We start from the raw sequence: 16,991 nt of genomic DNA, 5'->3' as shown, positions 1-16,991 counted from the left end.
GTGTGTCTTTGTGTGAATTTGTGGTGTGTAGTGTGTGTTTGTATGAGTGTGTGAATGTGTGTGAGTGTGTGTGAATGTGTGTGTGGTGTGTCTGTGTGTTTTGTGTGAATGTGTGTGTGTGATGTGTAGTGTGTGTGGTGTGTCTGTGTGTGTTTGTGTGTGGTGTGTAGTGTGTGTGGTGTGTCTGTGTGTGGGTTTGTGTGAGTGTGTGGTGTGTACTGTAGTGTGTGTGTGAGTGTGTGTTTGTGTGATGTGTAGTGTGTGTGGTGTGTGTTTGTGTGTAGTGTGTGTGTGTGTGTGTGGGCAGCGGAGGGTATCTGAGTACTCACGGGGAAGGGTGTGTAAATATGGCACTGAGGGCATTGTTCAGCTCTGCTTCTGAGGGAGATGGAGGAATTAAGAGGTGCTTTCCTCCAGCTCCCTCTGCTCAAGGCAATGCGTGTCTGCCTATTTGGGGCAGCAGTGCTCCATTTTCCTCACCTGTGCCTCATCTCCCTAACACAATTTATTAGGATAAAAGAGGCACCAAAGGGCCTGAGATTTCCCCTCATCTGGAGCTGAGTCTCTTGAACCAATTTACTTTCATGTTTCCTTTTGGAGCCTGTGGCTTTATAAAGCCAGACTGCCCCAGAAGCCTCAGCAGCCTCTTAGGCTGGTATTTCGACATGGGATTTCTAGGCAGGAAACTGGAAGCGGGGCAGGCAGCATGACCTGCAGGGTCAGTGTGGTCACCCCAGGACATGCAGGGCGCCACTTAGCACCTGGCCACTGCCCTGTCTTAGCAGATCCTTTGCAGACTCTTGAGCACTATGAGGAGAAAAGGAAACGGCGTGGGTATGCACAGAGGTGGGCTTTGCCCACGTGGCTGCAGAGGATGATGGCACAAATTGGGACATTTCTGCTAATTCCCCTCTCTCGCTGGGATGGCCAAGCCCCCTGCGGTGCAGAGCTCTGGCTCTGCCCAATTCCTGCCCAGCTTGTGTGTTCTGGTCTCACTGCTGTATCCCATGTACTGCTACATGGTGCTGGGCTCATTACTCCTATACTGGCCTGGCTAGATGGAAGATTCTGCAGATTTTCAGTTTGTGCCCAAAGGAATGATATGACGTGGGAAGGGTCTTCTGGAACCTCCTCCAGCCTTCAGTCTGCTTCCTTGGATCTTGTTCATACCTTGGGCTAAGCAGGTGCGGGCTGCCACCGTCCCAAGAGACCCCATATCTGTTGTGCTCTGTTCTGAATGGGGCTAATGCCCTGTAAAGCTCGGCCAAAGGGTCATGGATGATCTCTGCTGGTGTCCCTCTGGGGAAGCGCCAGGGCCGCGAAGCCATTTCGGGCCCCAATTCCTCTGGAGCCCAGATGCCAATAAACCATACACGCACCTTTGGCAGCAGCATCTTCTTACTTGCCCATCAAGGATAAGAAGAAAGAGAAAGTCCGTGTGTGTCTAGAGCGCAAAGGGACTGCTCGATGGCTTGTGCTGCCCTGACGGCTGAGGAAATTAGCAGCCATGGAAGGTCTTCCCTGCAAACCTTTTATTTCTTTAATAAGTGAGGATTTACTGGGAGGGGGGCCTGAGGAGACTATTAGGGAGAAATTCTCTCCTCTAGGACAGAGCAGAAATGCCTCTGTGGCTTCTAGTCTGAGAGATTTACTTGGAGCATCGAGGAGGGGAAATTACTTGCCCAAGGTCATACAGTCAGGATGTGCTAGAGTAAGATTTGAACTCAGGCCTTCCTGGCTCCATGTCCAACCCTTTGCTCTCGACTAGGCCTGCCTCCAGAGACTCCTGGCTCCCACAGGGTGAAGCAAATGTGGAACTGGAACCATGGCTTACCTTTTGTCCTTTAGGGCCAAAAGAACCGGGGTCTCCCTTGGGCCCTGGGGGTCCTTGGGCTCCCTGCAAAAAAGGACATGGCCTTGTCATCCCCTGGAGCCCACTGCTCCATGGGGTCAGGAGCCACCTGCTACCTCTGGACTGAATCAGCCTGGAAGGACAGCATGGCTTTAGACTTTCCTTCTGGGCTGATTCATATTTGTCTGCTTTGCTCACTCACCATTGCAATCCAGACGGCCCACTTGCCTCCCACCTTCCATGCCTTTGTACAGGCCGTCACTGCCACCATCCCTAGCAGGCTCAGCCCAAGGGCCCTCTTCTCCATCAGACCTTTCCTGATGCCCAGAGTGGACAGTCCACCTCCCCCAGGGGATATCCCAGGTATAGTTAATCCCATTTTACAGATGAGGAAACTGAGGCTCAGGCAGTTAAGAGACTTGTCCAAGGTCCTACAGCTACTTTGTATCAGAGGTGGGATCTGAACAGAACACTGGCTTTCTCTAAGGATTAATGACCAAAAAAGTTGGTAATGTTGTAAATACTCTTAGTCTGGGGACATTTTTCCCATAAGATTGAAACCATAGATGTCAATGCTGGAGGTCCCATGGAGAAGCGTGGTTAAGCCCCATTTAAAAGTCACGTAACTTGAACTTGGTACCAGCAGACAAAGCCCTGACCGTTATTCTGTTGTGAATCCGCCATTTCACAGGCGTGAAAAGGCCTCGAAAACAATGGGTACATATTAAACCCTGGCATCATGCTTTGCCTCCACGGTCTGCCAGTCACCCAACTAGCCCCTCAGCAGAGAAGCCAGTGGTGGTCTGGTGGGTGTCCCGAGTGCTCCCAGGCTTCCTGTGACCCTAAACTCTGTGAGGGAGAGAGGGTGTGGCCAGTGGAGCCCACCCCACCATTGACAACCAAGGCAGCCCCAGATTGACCAGAAAAGGGCCGACAGGATGGGGAGTTTCCTTCCTTGTAAGCTTCCTAGGCCCTGGAACAAGCTGGCTTGGACAGCTCCTCATTCCCCCCACGCCTAAGTTCTAGGGAAGAAACCCAGTCCTCAGAGCCGTACTCCCTCAGAAAACATCCTGGGACTAAGGACACCTGGTAGAGAGGAGGACAGGGGGCAGGAGGGGAGCCCAGTTAATGGCTCCTCCCTTCCTCCCCGGGCCAGCTCCGAAGTCCTTCCCCCAGAGCCTGGGACCAGTCATTCTTCTCTAAGTCCTGTCCCTGGACATCTCTTGGTACGTGGATGAAGTCAACCTTCAAGGGAGTACTCACATCGAATCCTGGGGAGCCCTTGCAACCTGGCAAGCCGGGGTATCCAGTTTCACCCTGTGAGGAGAGGGAAAGGAAAGCTTAAATGGCCGGTGCAGCTCCACATGCCAAGTGGTCCCACAGTGGCTTCTCCGAGTGTCTGCTCTGGAATGTCTGAAATGAGGTTGAGCCTTTGTGGACTGGCCGTGAAGTCCAAGGGCAGCCTTATCTCAGGAGCCTTGGAAGCTAAAAGTTGGCTGACCAGTTCCCCTCCCTGTCCCCATGATGATCCTGCTCACAAATGCCCATGTCTACGCGCCTCCTGCCTGGACTGTGCGCCAGGTGGGTTACCCAGGTGAGGAGTATCTGCTAATGAGGCCTGCACTGGGAGATTCTCTGTCCTGGTTTTATATGGAGCTGGCTGCCCCTGATGAGAGACTGACCTTCTGTCCATCGATGCCGTCAATGCCTCGCTTGCCCTTCTCACCCTACAACAGAAAAAGGCATAGATGCGTTCACCAAAAGGGGATGCCACATTGGAGCAGAAAAGAGAGAGGCCGTGAGTGACCAACATCCCAGAGAACTGACCTTGTAGCCTTTAGGTCCTCGGGAGCCCTGTGAAGACAGAGAGAAGGGGATTGAGGACAACCCGGAGAGAAAGTCCTTAGGACTTTCACGGGCCCGGGGTCTCCCCTGGTTCCACAGAAGCTCATCAAACTTATTTGAACTCAGTTCGGCTTTAGGGGATCAGACCCAGCGCCCCTGCATGTGATCTGCTGAGCCATGATGGGGACACGGGGGGTGGGCAGGGGCTGGAGGTGCCAGGCAGGAGCGCTGCTGGTGCCAAGGGCATCCTCAGATGTTTCTGCCACTGCTCTTCTGGCCTGAGAGGCCAACACAGAGCCTTCTATGACTGAGCCATGTCCAGGGCCATGCTGTGCAGGGACAAGGAGGGCCACACGATGGTCCGGCGCTTACCTTTTCTCCCCGCGTTCCTTTTTCTCCCTAGTGATCACAATGAAAGAGGAAGAAATGTTTATTTGCAAACTGGGAACATGAATGCAATGATACCAATGAAATGGGGGCTTCTGAGAAAGGAGATGCCTACATACCTTCATTCCTTGGTAACCTACAGGTCCAAGATCACCTTGTCTTCCCTAGGGAGAAAGAGAACATGACCCATATTATAAACCTCCCATGCGAGAGCCCCGTACAAGACCCTGGAGAGCGACCATCTGCATACTGCTGCTAGCTGAAGACCCAGCTTTCCTAGAAACGAAGGCAGGGTTCTTGACAAATTAGCCCAAGAGGGAGAGGCTGACACCTGACCAAAAGTGGCGGTGATTATTGTCCAGTGATGCCAAATAAACAACGGTAGAGTCAAACCCCAACTAATATTTATTATTTAAATTAGTATTAATTTTTTTTGTCTCTTTTTGGAGGGGGGAAGGTAGGACAATTGGGGTTAAGTGGCTTGCCCAAGTTCACATGGATAGCTTTTGTGCATTAAATGTCTGAGGTCGGATTTGAACTCAGGTCCTCCTGACTCCAGGCAATTCACTGCCTATTCACTGTGCCACCTAGCTGCCCCTGAAATAGTATAAATTAAATTAATTAAAATTAAGGTCTAAGATCTAATATTAATACTCAAAATACTTAATGAATAGGGTTATTTTAATTTGTGGGTTGGGGGCTAATCATTGTTTAACCACTGGATGAAAAATCATTCTAAAAGCAATGGTTCCCATTCCAGCGTTAGCAAGCCGAGAGCAATTCTTTGGTGATCGAGTGACATCATTTGAAATCTCAAGCCCAATGACAGACAAAAAGACAAACCACATAACAATACATTAGCTAAGAGTTCTGGTGTGACTTGGATTTTTAAAATGTAAACATTTTGAATCAATATTATGAATGACATTGGCTTATGGTTTTCTTTCTTTGCTTTATCCTTCCCTGGTTTAGGTAGCAGGACTTCATTTGTCTCACCAAAGATGTGTTTTTTAAACCATATCTCTACAGAGTTCATCTGCGCTCTGGACACCCAGTTCATGGGGTTGTGTCCACCATGGGAGAAGGAAACCTTCTGTTGCTGCTTCCAAGAGAGCAATGGGAAGGGTGGGGAGATGCTACTTTGAGCACAGAGGTTAAGTGTGGCTTCTGAGGGAGGTGGGAGAGAGAAGCCCAAGACAAGATTATGAAAAGGATCATCATGGGATGTGGCTGAGTGGAAAGCGCAGAAATGACTTAGTGTGCAGTAAAATGTGTGTGAAAGCTACACCCCTCAGATAAACAGGCTTCCAAATGGAAAAAGAAAGGACAAAAGCCACCCCCTCCCTCCCAGGAACCACCTCCTTGGTAAAGAGCCCTCTGTAACTGTGACCTTGTCTACTGGAGGTGGATGCCCACTTGGATTTCCAAGGGCCCTCCCAGGTGGGAGAGGCTGAGTCAGAGCATCCCACCTTTTAGGAAGGCTGGCTCTATTGGGCTTGGCGTGGCAATGAGGTCTTGTGGTCACTGGCATTCTCAAGCTGCTCAGTGTCCTGCCTCCACTTCCCACCCCTAATCCAAATAGAGATGAAGTCTGCCTGCTGTGTGGAAAAGATCCTGGGTGGGAGAGGACTCTGGAAGTGGCATTATTGCTTCTGGCTCTCTGCCATGTTGCTCTCGTATGGTCAGAACGAAAGGGCCATTGGAGGCCCTTTGAAGGCCCCATGGAAAGAACCACTGCCTATCTCAGTGATCATAACTGCCTTCCCAATGACAGCTCTGACTTTAGATTGACTGAGATTTCTGCTGTCACCATGTGTCCCCTGCTCACTTTTCATTGTAAGTAAGACTTGTCTTCCCAGGTTGCCTACCACTGAGAGTGAGGATGGCCATTGGGATGGCGACAAGGCCCAGGGCTTGCCAAAGGAACACTGTCCTGGAAATGGCCATGGGTCACCCACCAACTAGCAAGTCAGGCACACCCTTAATCTGTTTGGGTGCTCCTTTTCCAATAGAGGCTGGGCTTTTTTTTACTTTTCAAGGGTCTGCTGGTCCTTAGGCACAGAGTCCTGATCAGGGCCCAGAGAAGAGGAAGCCTTTGATTGATGAACTCTGCTTATTTCTGTTGGTCTCAGAATCCACCCACCATCTTATGCATCCATTGTTATTACTGTGTCCTGTGTCCCATGTTCCATCTTTCTGGGAAGTCATGGTCTTGGAGGACAGAGACCCTACCAATGGTCGGGGACCTGTTACTATCCAAAGGATACAGGAAATCCTGGAACAGTAATAATGAGATGAGCTACCATGTCTATAAGTTTTGTTAAGAGCTTTCCCACATTATCTCACTTAAACCTCATGATGCTGGTCCTGTAGTTACATGTACAAATGAGGAAATCGAGAGGGTAAGTCTTGCCCATGAGCACAACCTGGTGAATGTTCTGAGTGAGGATGGGAACCCAGATTTTCCTGATCCCAAGTCTATCATCGTTCCACAATGCTTCTCATGGACCCATAGGACCAGTGAGGCAGAGCTGGCTCAAGGTCTGGGAAGGATCTCAAAGGTCCAACTTTTCCATGTTATCGATGAGAAAACTGAAGTCCACAGAGGGGAGAGGACGGCCTTCCTCCCCCAGGGCTGTCCTCAGCACGAGGAAGCAAGGTTCTTGTAGAAGCAGCAGCCATACCTCCCCTCGCCCCCAAACGGAAGACCTGGCTACTTACTGGCTCTCCAGCTTCCCCCTTCTCTCCAGGAAGCCCAGGCTTTCCTCTTTCTCCCTGGAATATAAAATACAGGTGGAGGTGAGAGAGGGGCTTGCATGTGCTCTCAGAGAAGTGTCGGTAGCCAGCCTGGTCCGCTCCCCCCAAGTGGCTCAGGGGTACTCGGAACTATAAAAGTCCTGTTGGATTCCAGACTTCAGTGGGTTCCTCAGCTCTAGAATGGGGATAGGATTAGAGATGGCCTTCCCTCCCCATCTCGGCACCTGCCTCAGACCTCACGGAGCCCTTCCTTGGGTAGGTAGCTCACTCTTGGCAGCTGTGGGGCCCTACCCCAGCCCTGGCCAAGGGTCAATCGATCAGCCAATCCACAAGCATTAAAGAAAAAAAGCCCACTTAGGGTGAGGCACCAGGGGCTACCCCGAAAACAGCGGAACCAGAGATTCAGAACTGGGAGGGGCCTTAGAGGCGGGCTGGCCCAGATCCCTGAGAAGACTGAGGCTCCTGGGCCGCTGTGGCTTGCCCAAGGTCACACAGGTGACCTGAGGGCAGGTATCATGGTTTATCTACAATTTCTATCTCTCCCTTTTCCTTGATCCCACCCAGGGACCCACCAAACACACTGTAGCTATTTGGTGAAGGTTTGCAGAATGAATGAAGCCCTTGTGTCTAACAAAGCGAGGCATCAAGAGGCCAGGAAACCTTCCTGAATCCCAGGGTCTCGAGGTGGACGGGGCCTTAGAGGATCTGCCTAGAACTGAGCAAGGAGCCTGCTGATGGAGGCCTCCAACAATGGGGAGCTGCCCCTTTTGGGGCAGCCCATTCCACTTGGGATGGTTCTTGATTTATTGCAGGAATCCTTCCTCATCCTGTCATCTGGGTCCGAGCAGAACAAGCCTAGCCCCCTCAGGATAGTGCCTCCAATTCCCAGGGTGGGGGAGGGGTCAGGGTCACTTCCTTACCTCATGTCCGGGGTCACCACGCTGCCCAGGAGGGCCTCGGGCAGGCTGTGAATGAAGCACAAGATAGCCCCTGGTTAGCACGGGGCCTGCTCGCCAGCATGGGAGCCAGTAGTGCATGGGCGGGTGGGGTCAAGGGGGTCTCACTTACCTGGCACTCGAAAGAACAGCACTGAAAAGAAAGAAGTGGCAAATCCGGGATGTTAGAGACGAAAGGTGGAAACAGCCCCAGGTCCCCACTGTCCCACATGTTCCCCCAGGCTTGCCGGGGGCTCCCAGGGTTCCTCTGGGCCAGCTGCCTTGGAGAGCTAGGCCCCTCCCTGCCAGGTCCCTCCTCCAGGGCCCTCCCTGCCTTCTCTCATGGCAGATGTAGATATGAGGAGGGGGAAGAGAAGATGGCGGAGGATGGGGAGGAGAGACTCACCACTTGTTCCACATTGTCTTTCTGAAAAAGGAAACAGGGAAGTTGGGTGAATTTCCACCTTTGCACGGTGTCTCAGGCCCCAAGACGCAGAGCCCCAAGCATTGGAAGCTGAACAGCCCACTCACAATCATCTTGATGATGGTGTCAATGGTTTCCTTGATCAGCTCCGTCGAGTCACGGTTGAGATCCCAGTCGGCCGCAGTGAAGTTTCGCCTGTACGTGTGGTCTGTGGCAATGATGCTCAGCCTGGCCTCCTGGAACCCAGAAAGATGGGGACCACGTGAGACCCAGCAAGAAGCACTAGTGTCCCAGGTCAGACAGTCGTCTGGATCTGGAAACCGAGCCTCCCCCTCGGGCCTCTGATGACCTTGAGTCAAGGACGGCAAACTCAAGGTCAGCCTCTGGAGGGCTGGTCCAAGTATGGGGGGGATGTGGAGGGGGATGGCGCTCCCTAGAATGTCACCTGATTGAGGTCCAGACCCCCTGGCCAATGGTTGGCCACCCCCAGATCCAGGGCGTGCAACATTTACTCATCCATTCCCTTTCTACCTTTCCTTCCTCTCCTTACTTCTCCTGTCCAATTTCCCTGTCCAGCTTAGGACCGGAAATCCAGAATGGTGTGTAGAGAGTAGACCCGGCATCAGAAGGTGAGATGGGCATTTGTGCCCAGACCTTCCCCATTCTGTTCCCTCACCTCTATCCTGCTTTAATCGATGATTTCACTGAATTAATGCTGTTGGAAATGGGATTTTTTTGGAGAAACAAGGGAAGTGACTCTGAACTAAGATAGGGAGGTGAAGTCCTCACTGGCTCCTGGGAAAACCCACCGGGGCCTCTGGTCTCTCTTTGGTAAATGGACCTCTTTTTCATAAGCTTCTATTCTGAAGAAATGTTTTTGTTTTTAAGAAGCTGGTGATGAGGGGAGAATTAAATTAAAAATGACACTTGTAACAGCACCCACTCTCATTTGGGAGAGACCCTTAACCTCTCTGGGACTCAGTTTCCTTTTATGTAAAGTGAGGGAGCTGTCAAGACGGCCACAAGGTCTCTTAAATCTGTAACCCTATGATTATTCTTTTGATCGTCCTGTGAGCTCCATAAGGCAGACAGGATTCCCATTTTATAGATGGGTAAACTGAGGCATAGCCAAGGAGGATTCCGTTCCTTTGAGCCTCACAGTTTCAGGGCTGCTCATCCACAGTAAGAGGCGCCCTCTCTGATACTGCGGCATCAGGCTCCAAGTCTGGACCAGCCTCTAGGTCCTTTCTCGTAAAGCCCTTTTCTCGGCCTAACTCTGCTTCAAGATGTTTCATTCCTTTGCTGCTTAGACACTTGGCCCTTCTGGGCTCCCAGCCTCCCTTGAGAAGGAGTGGTGGGAGGGGCAGCCCCTTTCTCCACATAGGGAGGGCGTTGGAACTGGCTGCAGACATAGCTGCTTTTCCACCCACCCCTGCTCTGGGCTGAGGGGAGAAACCCAAGGGGGGCCTTGGCCTGTGCGCTTGTCCCCATGAAATTCTTCTGGGGAGATACAAAGAGGGCCGGAGCCCTGGGCTGGGTCCTTCCTCCCCCCTGCAGAAGCCAAATGGGATGCTCAGGGTGTGGTCATGGAGGCTTTGCCTTCTCCCTGTTCTGAGGGAGGTGAGGGATGGGAAGGAGGCGCCAGTCGGATTCCAACATCCTGAAGTCATGAAGCCCCTGAGTCCACTATACCGTACGCCCTGCATTTCACAAATGCAAAGACTGGGGCCCTGACAAGGGGAGGGCCTTGCAAGGGCTAGTTGGCACATGATCCAGGCTTGGCCTTCAGGTCAGTGCCTGCCCCAGCATCCCCCTGGCAGTTGGGTTCCAGAGGCTCAGGACATAGGCACAGAGGGGACTCCCATCCCTCTCAGCACAGGGCTCTCTTGAGCCCAGCCTCGCTATCTGGGACCCTTCCCCAACCTTTGCTCCTGTGACCGTGGACCAGGACCTACCAGGTGATCAGGGGTGATGGCCACTGAAAAGACCTTGATGCCCAGGTGCTTGGCTTCATTGACAGCATCTTCCAGGCCACCGCAGGGTTCCTTGTAACCTTCCAAGGGGTGGCCGTCCGTCACCACGATAAGGTACTTGTTCTCCTTCAGGTGGGACCCCCTGGGGTGATTCAGAGACACATTCATGAGACCTCGGGGTGGGGAGGGCCCCACTAGACAGACAAAAGGCCCAGTGGCTTAAAGACCCAAAGGACGTGTGCAGTGTGCTTGGGTATGGGTGCTCAGCAACACCTTGGGCTGCGAATTCTGCAGTGCTCAAGGGAGATGAAGGGTGGAGATGCATTGCCCCGGGTCCCCCATAGGCTCGAGCCAGGACCAATGTTCTAACTCCAAGGATAGGGGTGTGCTTCAAGCTGGTGCCACCATCTCAGGGGAGGCTGCCTGCCGTGAAGCTGCCCCCAAAGCAACTCACAGAGCAGCTGAACTGCGACCCAGCCAGCCAGCTGGGCTCCTACAGGGCCCCACAACCCGGCTGGCCAAACTGCTGCCTGGGCATCAGGCACTACCCGGGTGCCCAAGCCCATAGCTATGTGAAGGAGCAGCACAACCCCCAAACCTTCCCCTCATCTCTCCTTTCCTTCCCTTCCTTCCATCTCTCAGGATAATTCTGGGTTCCCTTTAAACTTATCATTAACCACGGACAGCTTGAAACACATAAACCCCTCAAGATAGTGAGGGGAGAACATGAGAGTATTAGAAAGATGCCCAACATTTACCAACGAGGAAATGATCTTAGAAGGTGTAAAGGGGCACAGCTTTAACTGAACATTCAGGAAACCTGACAAGAGGCTCGAAAATGTCTGTGTGTGCAGCCCTCCGTGATGCCTCCTCACAACTGGGAGGGGATGCGGGCTCCCAAAACTCTGCTGGCAGAGAGGCTTCATCAGGGCATTTGGACAGGGCTGTATGGCTGTGCCCCCAGAACTGGCCAGGTCAGCCTCCAGGACAACTCACAGACCGGAGACAGGGTTGTGTAGAGGGTTTCAGCCTATGTCATGGGAAAGGGGACCCAAGCGAGCAAAATTATGTATTATTGAGATATTAGTGTGTGTGTATGCATGTGTGTACATGTGTATATGTATGTGTGTATGTATATGTGTGCATGTGTGTATATCTATGTATGTGTATGTGTGTAGAAGGACATTTTTCTTTGTAAACCTAGACCTAGCACAGTGCTAAGTGCATAGTGAGCATTTAATAAATACTTTTTGATTGGTTGTGTGTATATGGACTCTCCATATCTCCATCCCCATCTCTGAAGCGCTTCCCCCCTTTCTCTCTTTCTGTCTCTCTCTCTGTCTCTGTCTCTCTCTCTCTGTCTCTCTGTCTCTCTCCCTGTCTCTCTCTCTCTCTCTCTGTCTCTGTCTCTGTCTCATCTCTCCATCCCCATTTCTAAAGTTTCCCTTCCTTTCTGTCTCTCTCTCTGTCTCTCTGTCTCTGTCTCTGTCTCTCTGTCTCTCTCACACACACACACCTATTGAGAATGGTAACAGTAATAATAGTGGGTCCTTAAAACCTTTGAATTAAAGATCCCTCAGTTATTGATTCACAATTTTTGAGATGGGCTTGGAAACACAGGGTGGTTATGCAATTACCAATTAATGGGGAAATCTGGAAAATGTCCCAATATTTTGCAATCCTTAAGGGTGACTCTGTCTCAACTATCTAAGTCCTCCAGATAGATGAGTTTATATCTTGCCTTGTTTGCCCCTCTCCATTCCCAGACCTTGTAATCGGCAGCATTCTTTCCACTCTGTGACCCAGTTACAAAACATAGTGGTAGAAGAGAAGGGTTTGGTTGCCACTATTCCCCAGGAAAGGAAGGATTCCAGTTACTACCAGACTTTAATAGGATCTCGGAGATTTAGGTGAGCTGAGTCATGTAGGGCAGAAGCACTCCCTAATTTCTCACTAGTTTTTGGAAATAATTCCTTGGAAGAAAGGATGTTAAACAGGCAGCTTGCTCACTAGGAGCAAAATTAATAAAAGAAATGGAAAGAAGAGGGATAGCATTGTATGTTGAGGAGATATGCTCGTGTAGGAAAATCCAAGAGCTTAAGGGGAGAAGTGTGGTGAGTAAGAATTAATCAAAGGAGAAATGGTAGGCATATCGCCATGGGAATAGACCACAGACTGTTGGGACAGAAGGTTTGGGAAACTTCATGACCTGTCATGGAAGTGAGACATTGTAACAATGTGGGGCTAAAAAGTCAAAGGAAGAAAGGACCTCGACTCTGATGGAAGGAACATTAACAGTGGGCAGCAGAAAGAAGGTTGTAAGTCACTCGTAATTTATCTACCAAGGAGAATATATTTCACCTGAATGAGACAGACAAAGAAGGGGCTGAAAGCCAAGATCCGTCAGGTGGCAGTAAGAAGTCTCTGGCTTCCCTTTCTGAATTCCGATCCCCAAGCCCAGGCAGCTGATCCAACCAAAGCAAGTCAATCAGCGTTAATTAAGCTCCTGCTTCGTGGCTGTCACTCGGCTAAGCCCCAGGGATCCGAGGAAAGGCAAACACATCTTAGAAAACTGAAGGGATTTTCAATTATTTCTGAAAAGCACAGGTATTGGGCAATGAGCTGAAGGAGCCCAGATGGCCAAATATTGACCCAGTTTTCCAACAGAGGAAAGGAAGGGAAGGGGAGGAGGCTGGACAAAAAGGGTTTGTGACAAAATTCTAGAATGGATCACAAGTGCTTGGAGAGCATTTAGAAGGGAAAGTGGTAATCGTTAGAAGCCAGCACGGATTCATCAACCAACCAACAAGCATGTTTCGGGCCAGCCCCTGGTCTTGATGCTGAGGAGAAAAGGAAGAGAACCGTGCAGCCATGTGCAAGCAGTGAGCATTCTGAAAGAGCAGGGCAGTTCCTTCCCACTGGTGAACCTCGGCAAAGCCTGGAAATGGAAGGGCCAAAGCAGCGGATGAAATCTCTCCTACTCTGAGACGTGGGCCCCACGAGCGTGGCTGCGTAGACTTGGACCTGGCTGGATGGCCAGCTCCAGGGTCCGATGTCAGCTTTGAGGGTCTCCAGTGCAGGGCCTTAGGGATCAGTACTTGGTCCTACGCTGCCTAGCACTTTAACCAGTGACTTCCCAAAAGGCCTAGAAGGCATCCTCCCCCAAATTTCAGATGATATGCAAGTGGGAGTGACAGAATTAGGAAACCTTTGCATATGTGTACATTTAATAGAGGCAAATGTAAAATATAACATTGGTTCAAATAATCAATTGTGTAAGTTCAGGATGGGGAGATGCAGCTGGATCAGAGCTCATGTGAGAGATTTGGGGGATTTCAACCAACTGCAAGGAATATAATGTGGTGACCAAGGAGCCTAATGTGCCCTGGGGCTCCAGTAAGAGAATCAGAACTTCCATGATGATGGATGTGACTTAGAGCTGGCGGAGGCCTCAGGGCATCTAGTCTACATCCCATCCCATTTTACAGAGGGGAAAACTGAGGGAAAAACTAGAGAGGGGAAAGGAATGACCCAAGGCCCCACAGACAGCAAAGGGAAAAGCCAGGACTTATGCCCGGGTCTTCTGAATAGCAATCTAGCAGTCTGTCTACCCTGCTGTGCTGTTTCCCCCCAACCCATAAAGGCACTTGAGAGCCAAATCTTCTCAGTGACTGATTCAGGTTCAAGGTGAGGAGGGGGAGCAGGTGGAAGGATGTCCTCCCCTCCTCCACCACAAGCATTGTTTACTATTAGTGTCCAGCTGACAGATTTCCATTTTCCCCTCCCCATTTTACAGGGATCTACAAGGTCAGGCCAAAACCCCAGTTATTCACAGTCTCCATCCACTCAGCTCCCTAGTCTCCTGGAGGAGACCCTTCTCCTTGGGGGTGGCCGCAGAGTGATCCAATCCAGGAGCCTGGCAAGGTTAGGCCAAAAGATCCATCCAGACCCTGAGGGAAGGAAGGCTTCCTGAGGGCTGGGCTTGGATTTCAGATGTGTTGGCAGCAAATCCAACCTGACACCACATTCTTGTGCCCTGTAACCTTGTTCAGGATCCCCAGAGGGGAGGGCAACATAGGTATGATTGAAAGAGCTCCTTGAGATTTGTGGGGCCAGCACCAGTTTCCTCTTCCTCCACTTGGCCTCTGCTTTGCTGACCAGGCCAAGGCCCTTTGACCTATCTGGATGCTGAACAAGTGGCATCGGGAGCTTGGGTGGTCCTGTTGGGAGGCATTAGCTGCTCCTTCTAACAGCCATTTACACACAGTGAAGCTCGGGCTTCCCTTTGGGCCCTTCAGTGAGCAGACCCTAATTCTCTCACAAAGCAAAGAGGGCGGAGGCTGAGTGCAGACTTCCCCCCACCCTAGGGTGAAGCCCAAGACCACTCAGACCAAAGTCCCCTGGGTTGTATCTCAAGGCTGTTGGTGGCCCCTCAGGGCCTTGACTCACCCAATGAGCAACTCTTCGATCCCCTTCTTGATGGCACAGTCGGTGTGGGTGCCTTTGCCGATGTATTTCACGCTGCTCACACTAGACTTCAGGCCATCCCGCCCACTGGGCATGGGGGTTAGCCCTTGGATAACCTCCACAGCATCGCTGTAATGGAGAGCTCCAGCGTTCCATACAAGATTGCGGTCACATCGATAGTACCTGGCAAGCCAACAGGGTGCATAAGGTGAGCATTGCTTGCCCCACCGACCATGCCCCAGCCCAGTGGCTGCCCATCCTCGCCAGGCCATCTCCCTGGACACAGCTCCTTCCATGGGGATGATCAAAATGCACCCCCTGAAAAAGTCCTTTTTGTGAAGCCTGGCCCTTCCACCATGCCCCTCCAGTCAAGACTCTCTCCCTGCTTTTTGGGCTCAAACAGCTCCTTCTGTGTCTGCTCATCTTTTGTGCTCCCTCTGACCTGACCGTGGACCTTGACTGGAAAGGGGGGAGGGACCTCAGAGTCCATCTAGCCCACTTTAACAGAGGGGGAAACCGAGGCCTGGGGGCTTTTGGTGACTTGCCCTAAGCCCCCACAGGCAGAATCAGTCAATTAAACGAGCATGTCTTCAGCACCCTGAGGTGCCAGGCACAGTTCTAGGCACCAGGGATACAAAGGCAGAAGGGAAACATCCCCTGCCCACACCTTTTACATGCATCCCGCTGGCCTCTGGGCTGTTCTCTCCCTGGTGTCACAGTGTTCAAGGAGGGGGAGTTATCCCCACATCCGAGCATATAAACTGCTCAGTCAGGAGCCTAAATATGAATGAATGAACGCATGAAAGATGCCCACCCCCAAGCACCAGAGACAGGGTAATCATGTCCCTAGGAGAGCCGCCTGCTTTGTTGCTGAGTTTGGACTGGGATCTGGCCCCACCCTCCTCTCTGCACACCAGGCTTCCAGCCTGGGTATAGAAAGAATGCCTGGGACAGAGAAGTAGCCGAAGCCAGAGACCAGATCCCTGGCCGGCTAACAGTGCAGGGTAGCCCCACATCACTAACCAAGGGGTGCCCTCTCCAGGACACTCTGGGAACTGCAGGTGCCCACTGCCACCCCTTCCCATATTCTCCAGACCTATCCCTGGAGGACCTTCTGTAGGTCCAGGCTCAAGGGCAGGAACAGGGAGCCTGAGATGCTCCCTTCCCCCTGTGTCCCAGCTCCTCGGCTTCTAGACTCACCCCTCAGCTTTCTGTGACCAGGCTGGGCCTCAAAAAGCCATTGTGGGATTAGAGTCTAGCCTCCCATCTCAGGAACCAGATATTAAAGGGGCTGACTGCTTCTCAGTCAGAGGGGCTAAGAATGACCCAGAAGCTGCCCAAGAGCCAGCTAATGACACTGGAGTCTTCTCCGTGCCCTGGCACAGAGCCCTGATTGCAGATCTGAGTCGGACTTCACCGCTCCAACTCCTTCATTTGACAAATGAGGAAACAGGAACCAGGGGAGGGCACTGACACTCAGGGCTGTCTCCTGGCTGTGCCCCCCGGAAGAAAAGAGGAAGAAATGAAAAGAAAATCGTCCAGTGTGGATTTTACCTGTCTACCAAATTGTCAATAAACTGGTTGGTGAAGGCCTTCACTTGATCCACCAGGCTCCCGTATGGCTTCAACCTCAAGGCCACGCTTTCTGAGGTGTCCAGAACGAAAAACAGGTCCACAGGGCAGTCTGCTTCCAAAGGAGGCAAGGTCAGGGGTGACAACTTTCCTGCCTGCCCTCCCACCCCCCTTTAAGGGATCTGGGCAGAGTGGGAGGGCCCCACGAGGAAAGAGGGAAGCCTCAACCCGTAGCCTGTGCCCATGTGCCAGGCTGGTCAGCTGCTCTTTTCAAAATCCAAAGCTTCTACCCTAACTCTCAAAGGCCCAGGGTAGCTTCAAGGTAGAAGGAGCTGCAGGTTCACCAAGGTGCCCCCATGAAATGGACCGTGAGGTGGGAAGGGGCCTCGGCTGTCCTAGAGGGCATTTGTACTGGGGTGGGGGTGGGCGTGAGCTGCCTGGCTGGGCCTCCGGGTTCTGGGATGGGGGGATCTAGAGGGGAGACATGGCAAGGAAGGAATCGAGGGAGCCGCCTTGTCCCTTAGCCTTGTCGGGCTGCTCAGATCTTACATCTGCCCCTGCCCGCGGGACAAAACCCCAAAGCTCCAGTTCAGACAACTGTACGAGCCAGAGAGAAGCCCCCTTCAATTGCAGGCTATTTATTTAATCAGCACAGCCTAAAGCTAGCATAGATGTAGTGCTTTAGGCCTGAAGAGCACTTCAGAGATATTGGCAATCTTTCTCCTTCTCCCACCCGCATCTCTCTGCTAAATCCTATGGAAAGAGGCAGCTTGTGTGAG

At 51.8% G+C, this 16,991-nt stretch overlaps 1 protein-coding gene across 1 annotated transcript in view; it reads right to left on the bottom strand.

Annotated features, from left to right (window-relative positions):
* The window catches only part of COL6A1 (collagen type VI alpha 1 chain), a 40,630-nt gene that overhangs the window by 22,918 nt on the left and 721 nt on the right, over positions 1 to 16,991 (bottom strand). The window contains exons 2-15 of the mRNA XM_069100311.1: positions 16,195 to 16,324; positions 14,623 to 14,823; positions 10,156 to 10,315; positions 8,308 to 8,436; positions 8,183 to 8,203; positions 7,910 to 7,930; positions 7,762 to 7,806; positions 6,806 to 6,859; positions 4,204 to 4,248; positions 4,070 to 4,096; positions 3,680 to 3,706; positions 3,535 to 3,579; positions 3,116 to 3,169; positions 1,835 to 1,897 (exon numbers count right to left, since the gene is read on the bottom strand). Of these exons, the coding sequence (XP_068956412.1) occupies positions 1,835 to 1,897; positions 3,116 to 3,169; positions 3,535 to 3,579; positions 3,680 to 3,706; positions 4,070 to 4,096; positions 4,204 to 4,248; positions 6,806 to 6,859; positions 7,762 to 7,806; positions 7,910 to 7,930; positions 8,183 to 8,203; positions 8,308 to 8,436; positions 10,156 to 10,315; positions 14,623 to 14,823; positions 16,195 to 16,324 (1,022 nt within the window). The remainder of the gene's footprint in view (positions 1 to 1,834; positions 1,898 to 3,115; positions 3,170 to 3,534; positions 3,580 to 3,679; positions 3,707 to 4,069; positions 4,097 to 4,203; positions 4,249 to 6,805; positions 6,860 to 7,761; positions 7,807 to 7,909; positions 7,931 to 8,182; positions 8,204 to 8,307; positions 8,437 to 10,155; positions 10,316 to 14,622; positions 14,824 to 16,194; positions 16,325 to 16,991) is intronic.

The sequence above is a fragment of the Petaurus breviceps genome, unplaced genomic scaffold, assembly GCF_028583685.1.
Source record: "Petaurus breviceps papuanus isolate PSGF00001 unplaced genomic scaffold, PetGlider_PUasm1.0 387, whole genome shotgun sequence".
NCBI lineage: Eukaryota > Metazoa > Chordata > Mammalia > Diprotodontia > Petauridae > Petaurus > Petaurus breviceps.
The sequence above is the reverse complement of the archived record's forward strand: the minus strand, read 5'-3'. Positions and strand labels throughout refer to the sequence as shown.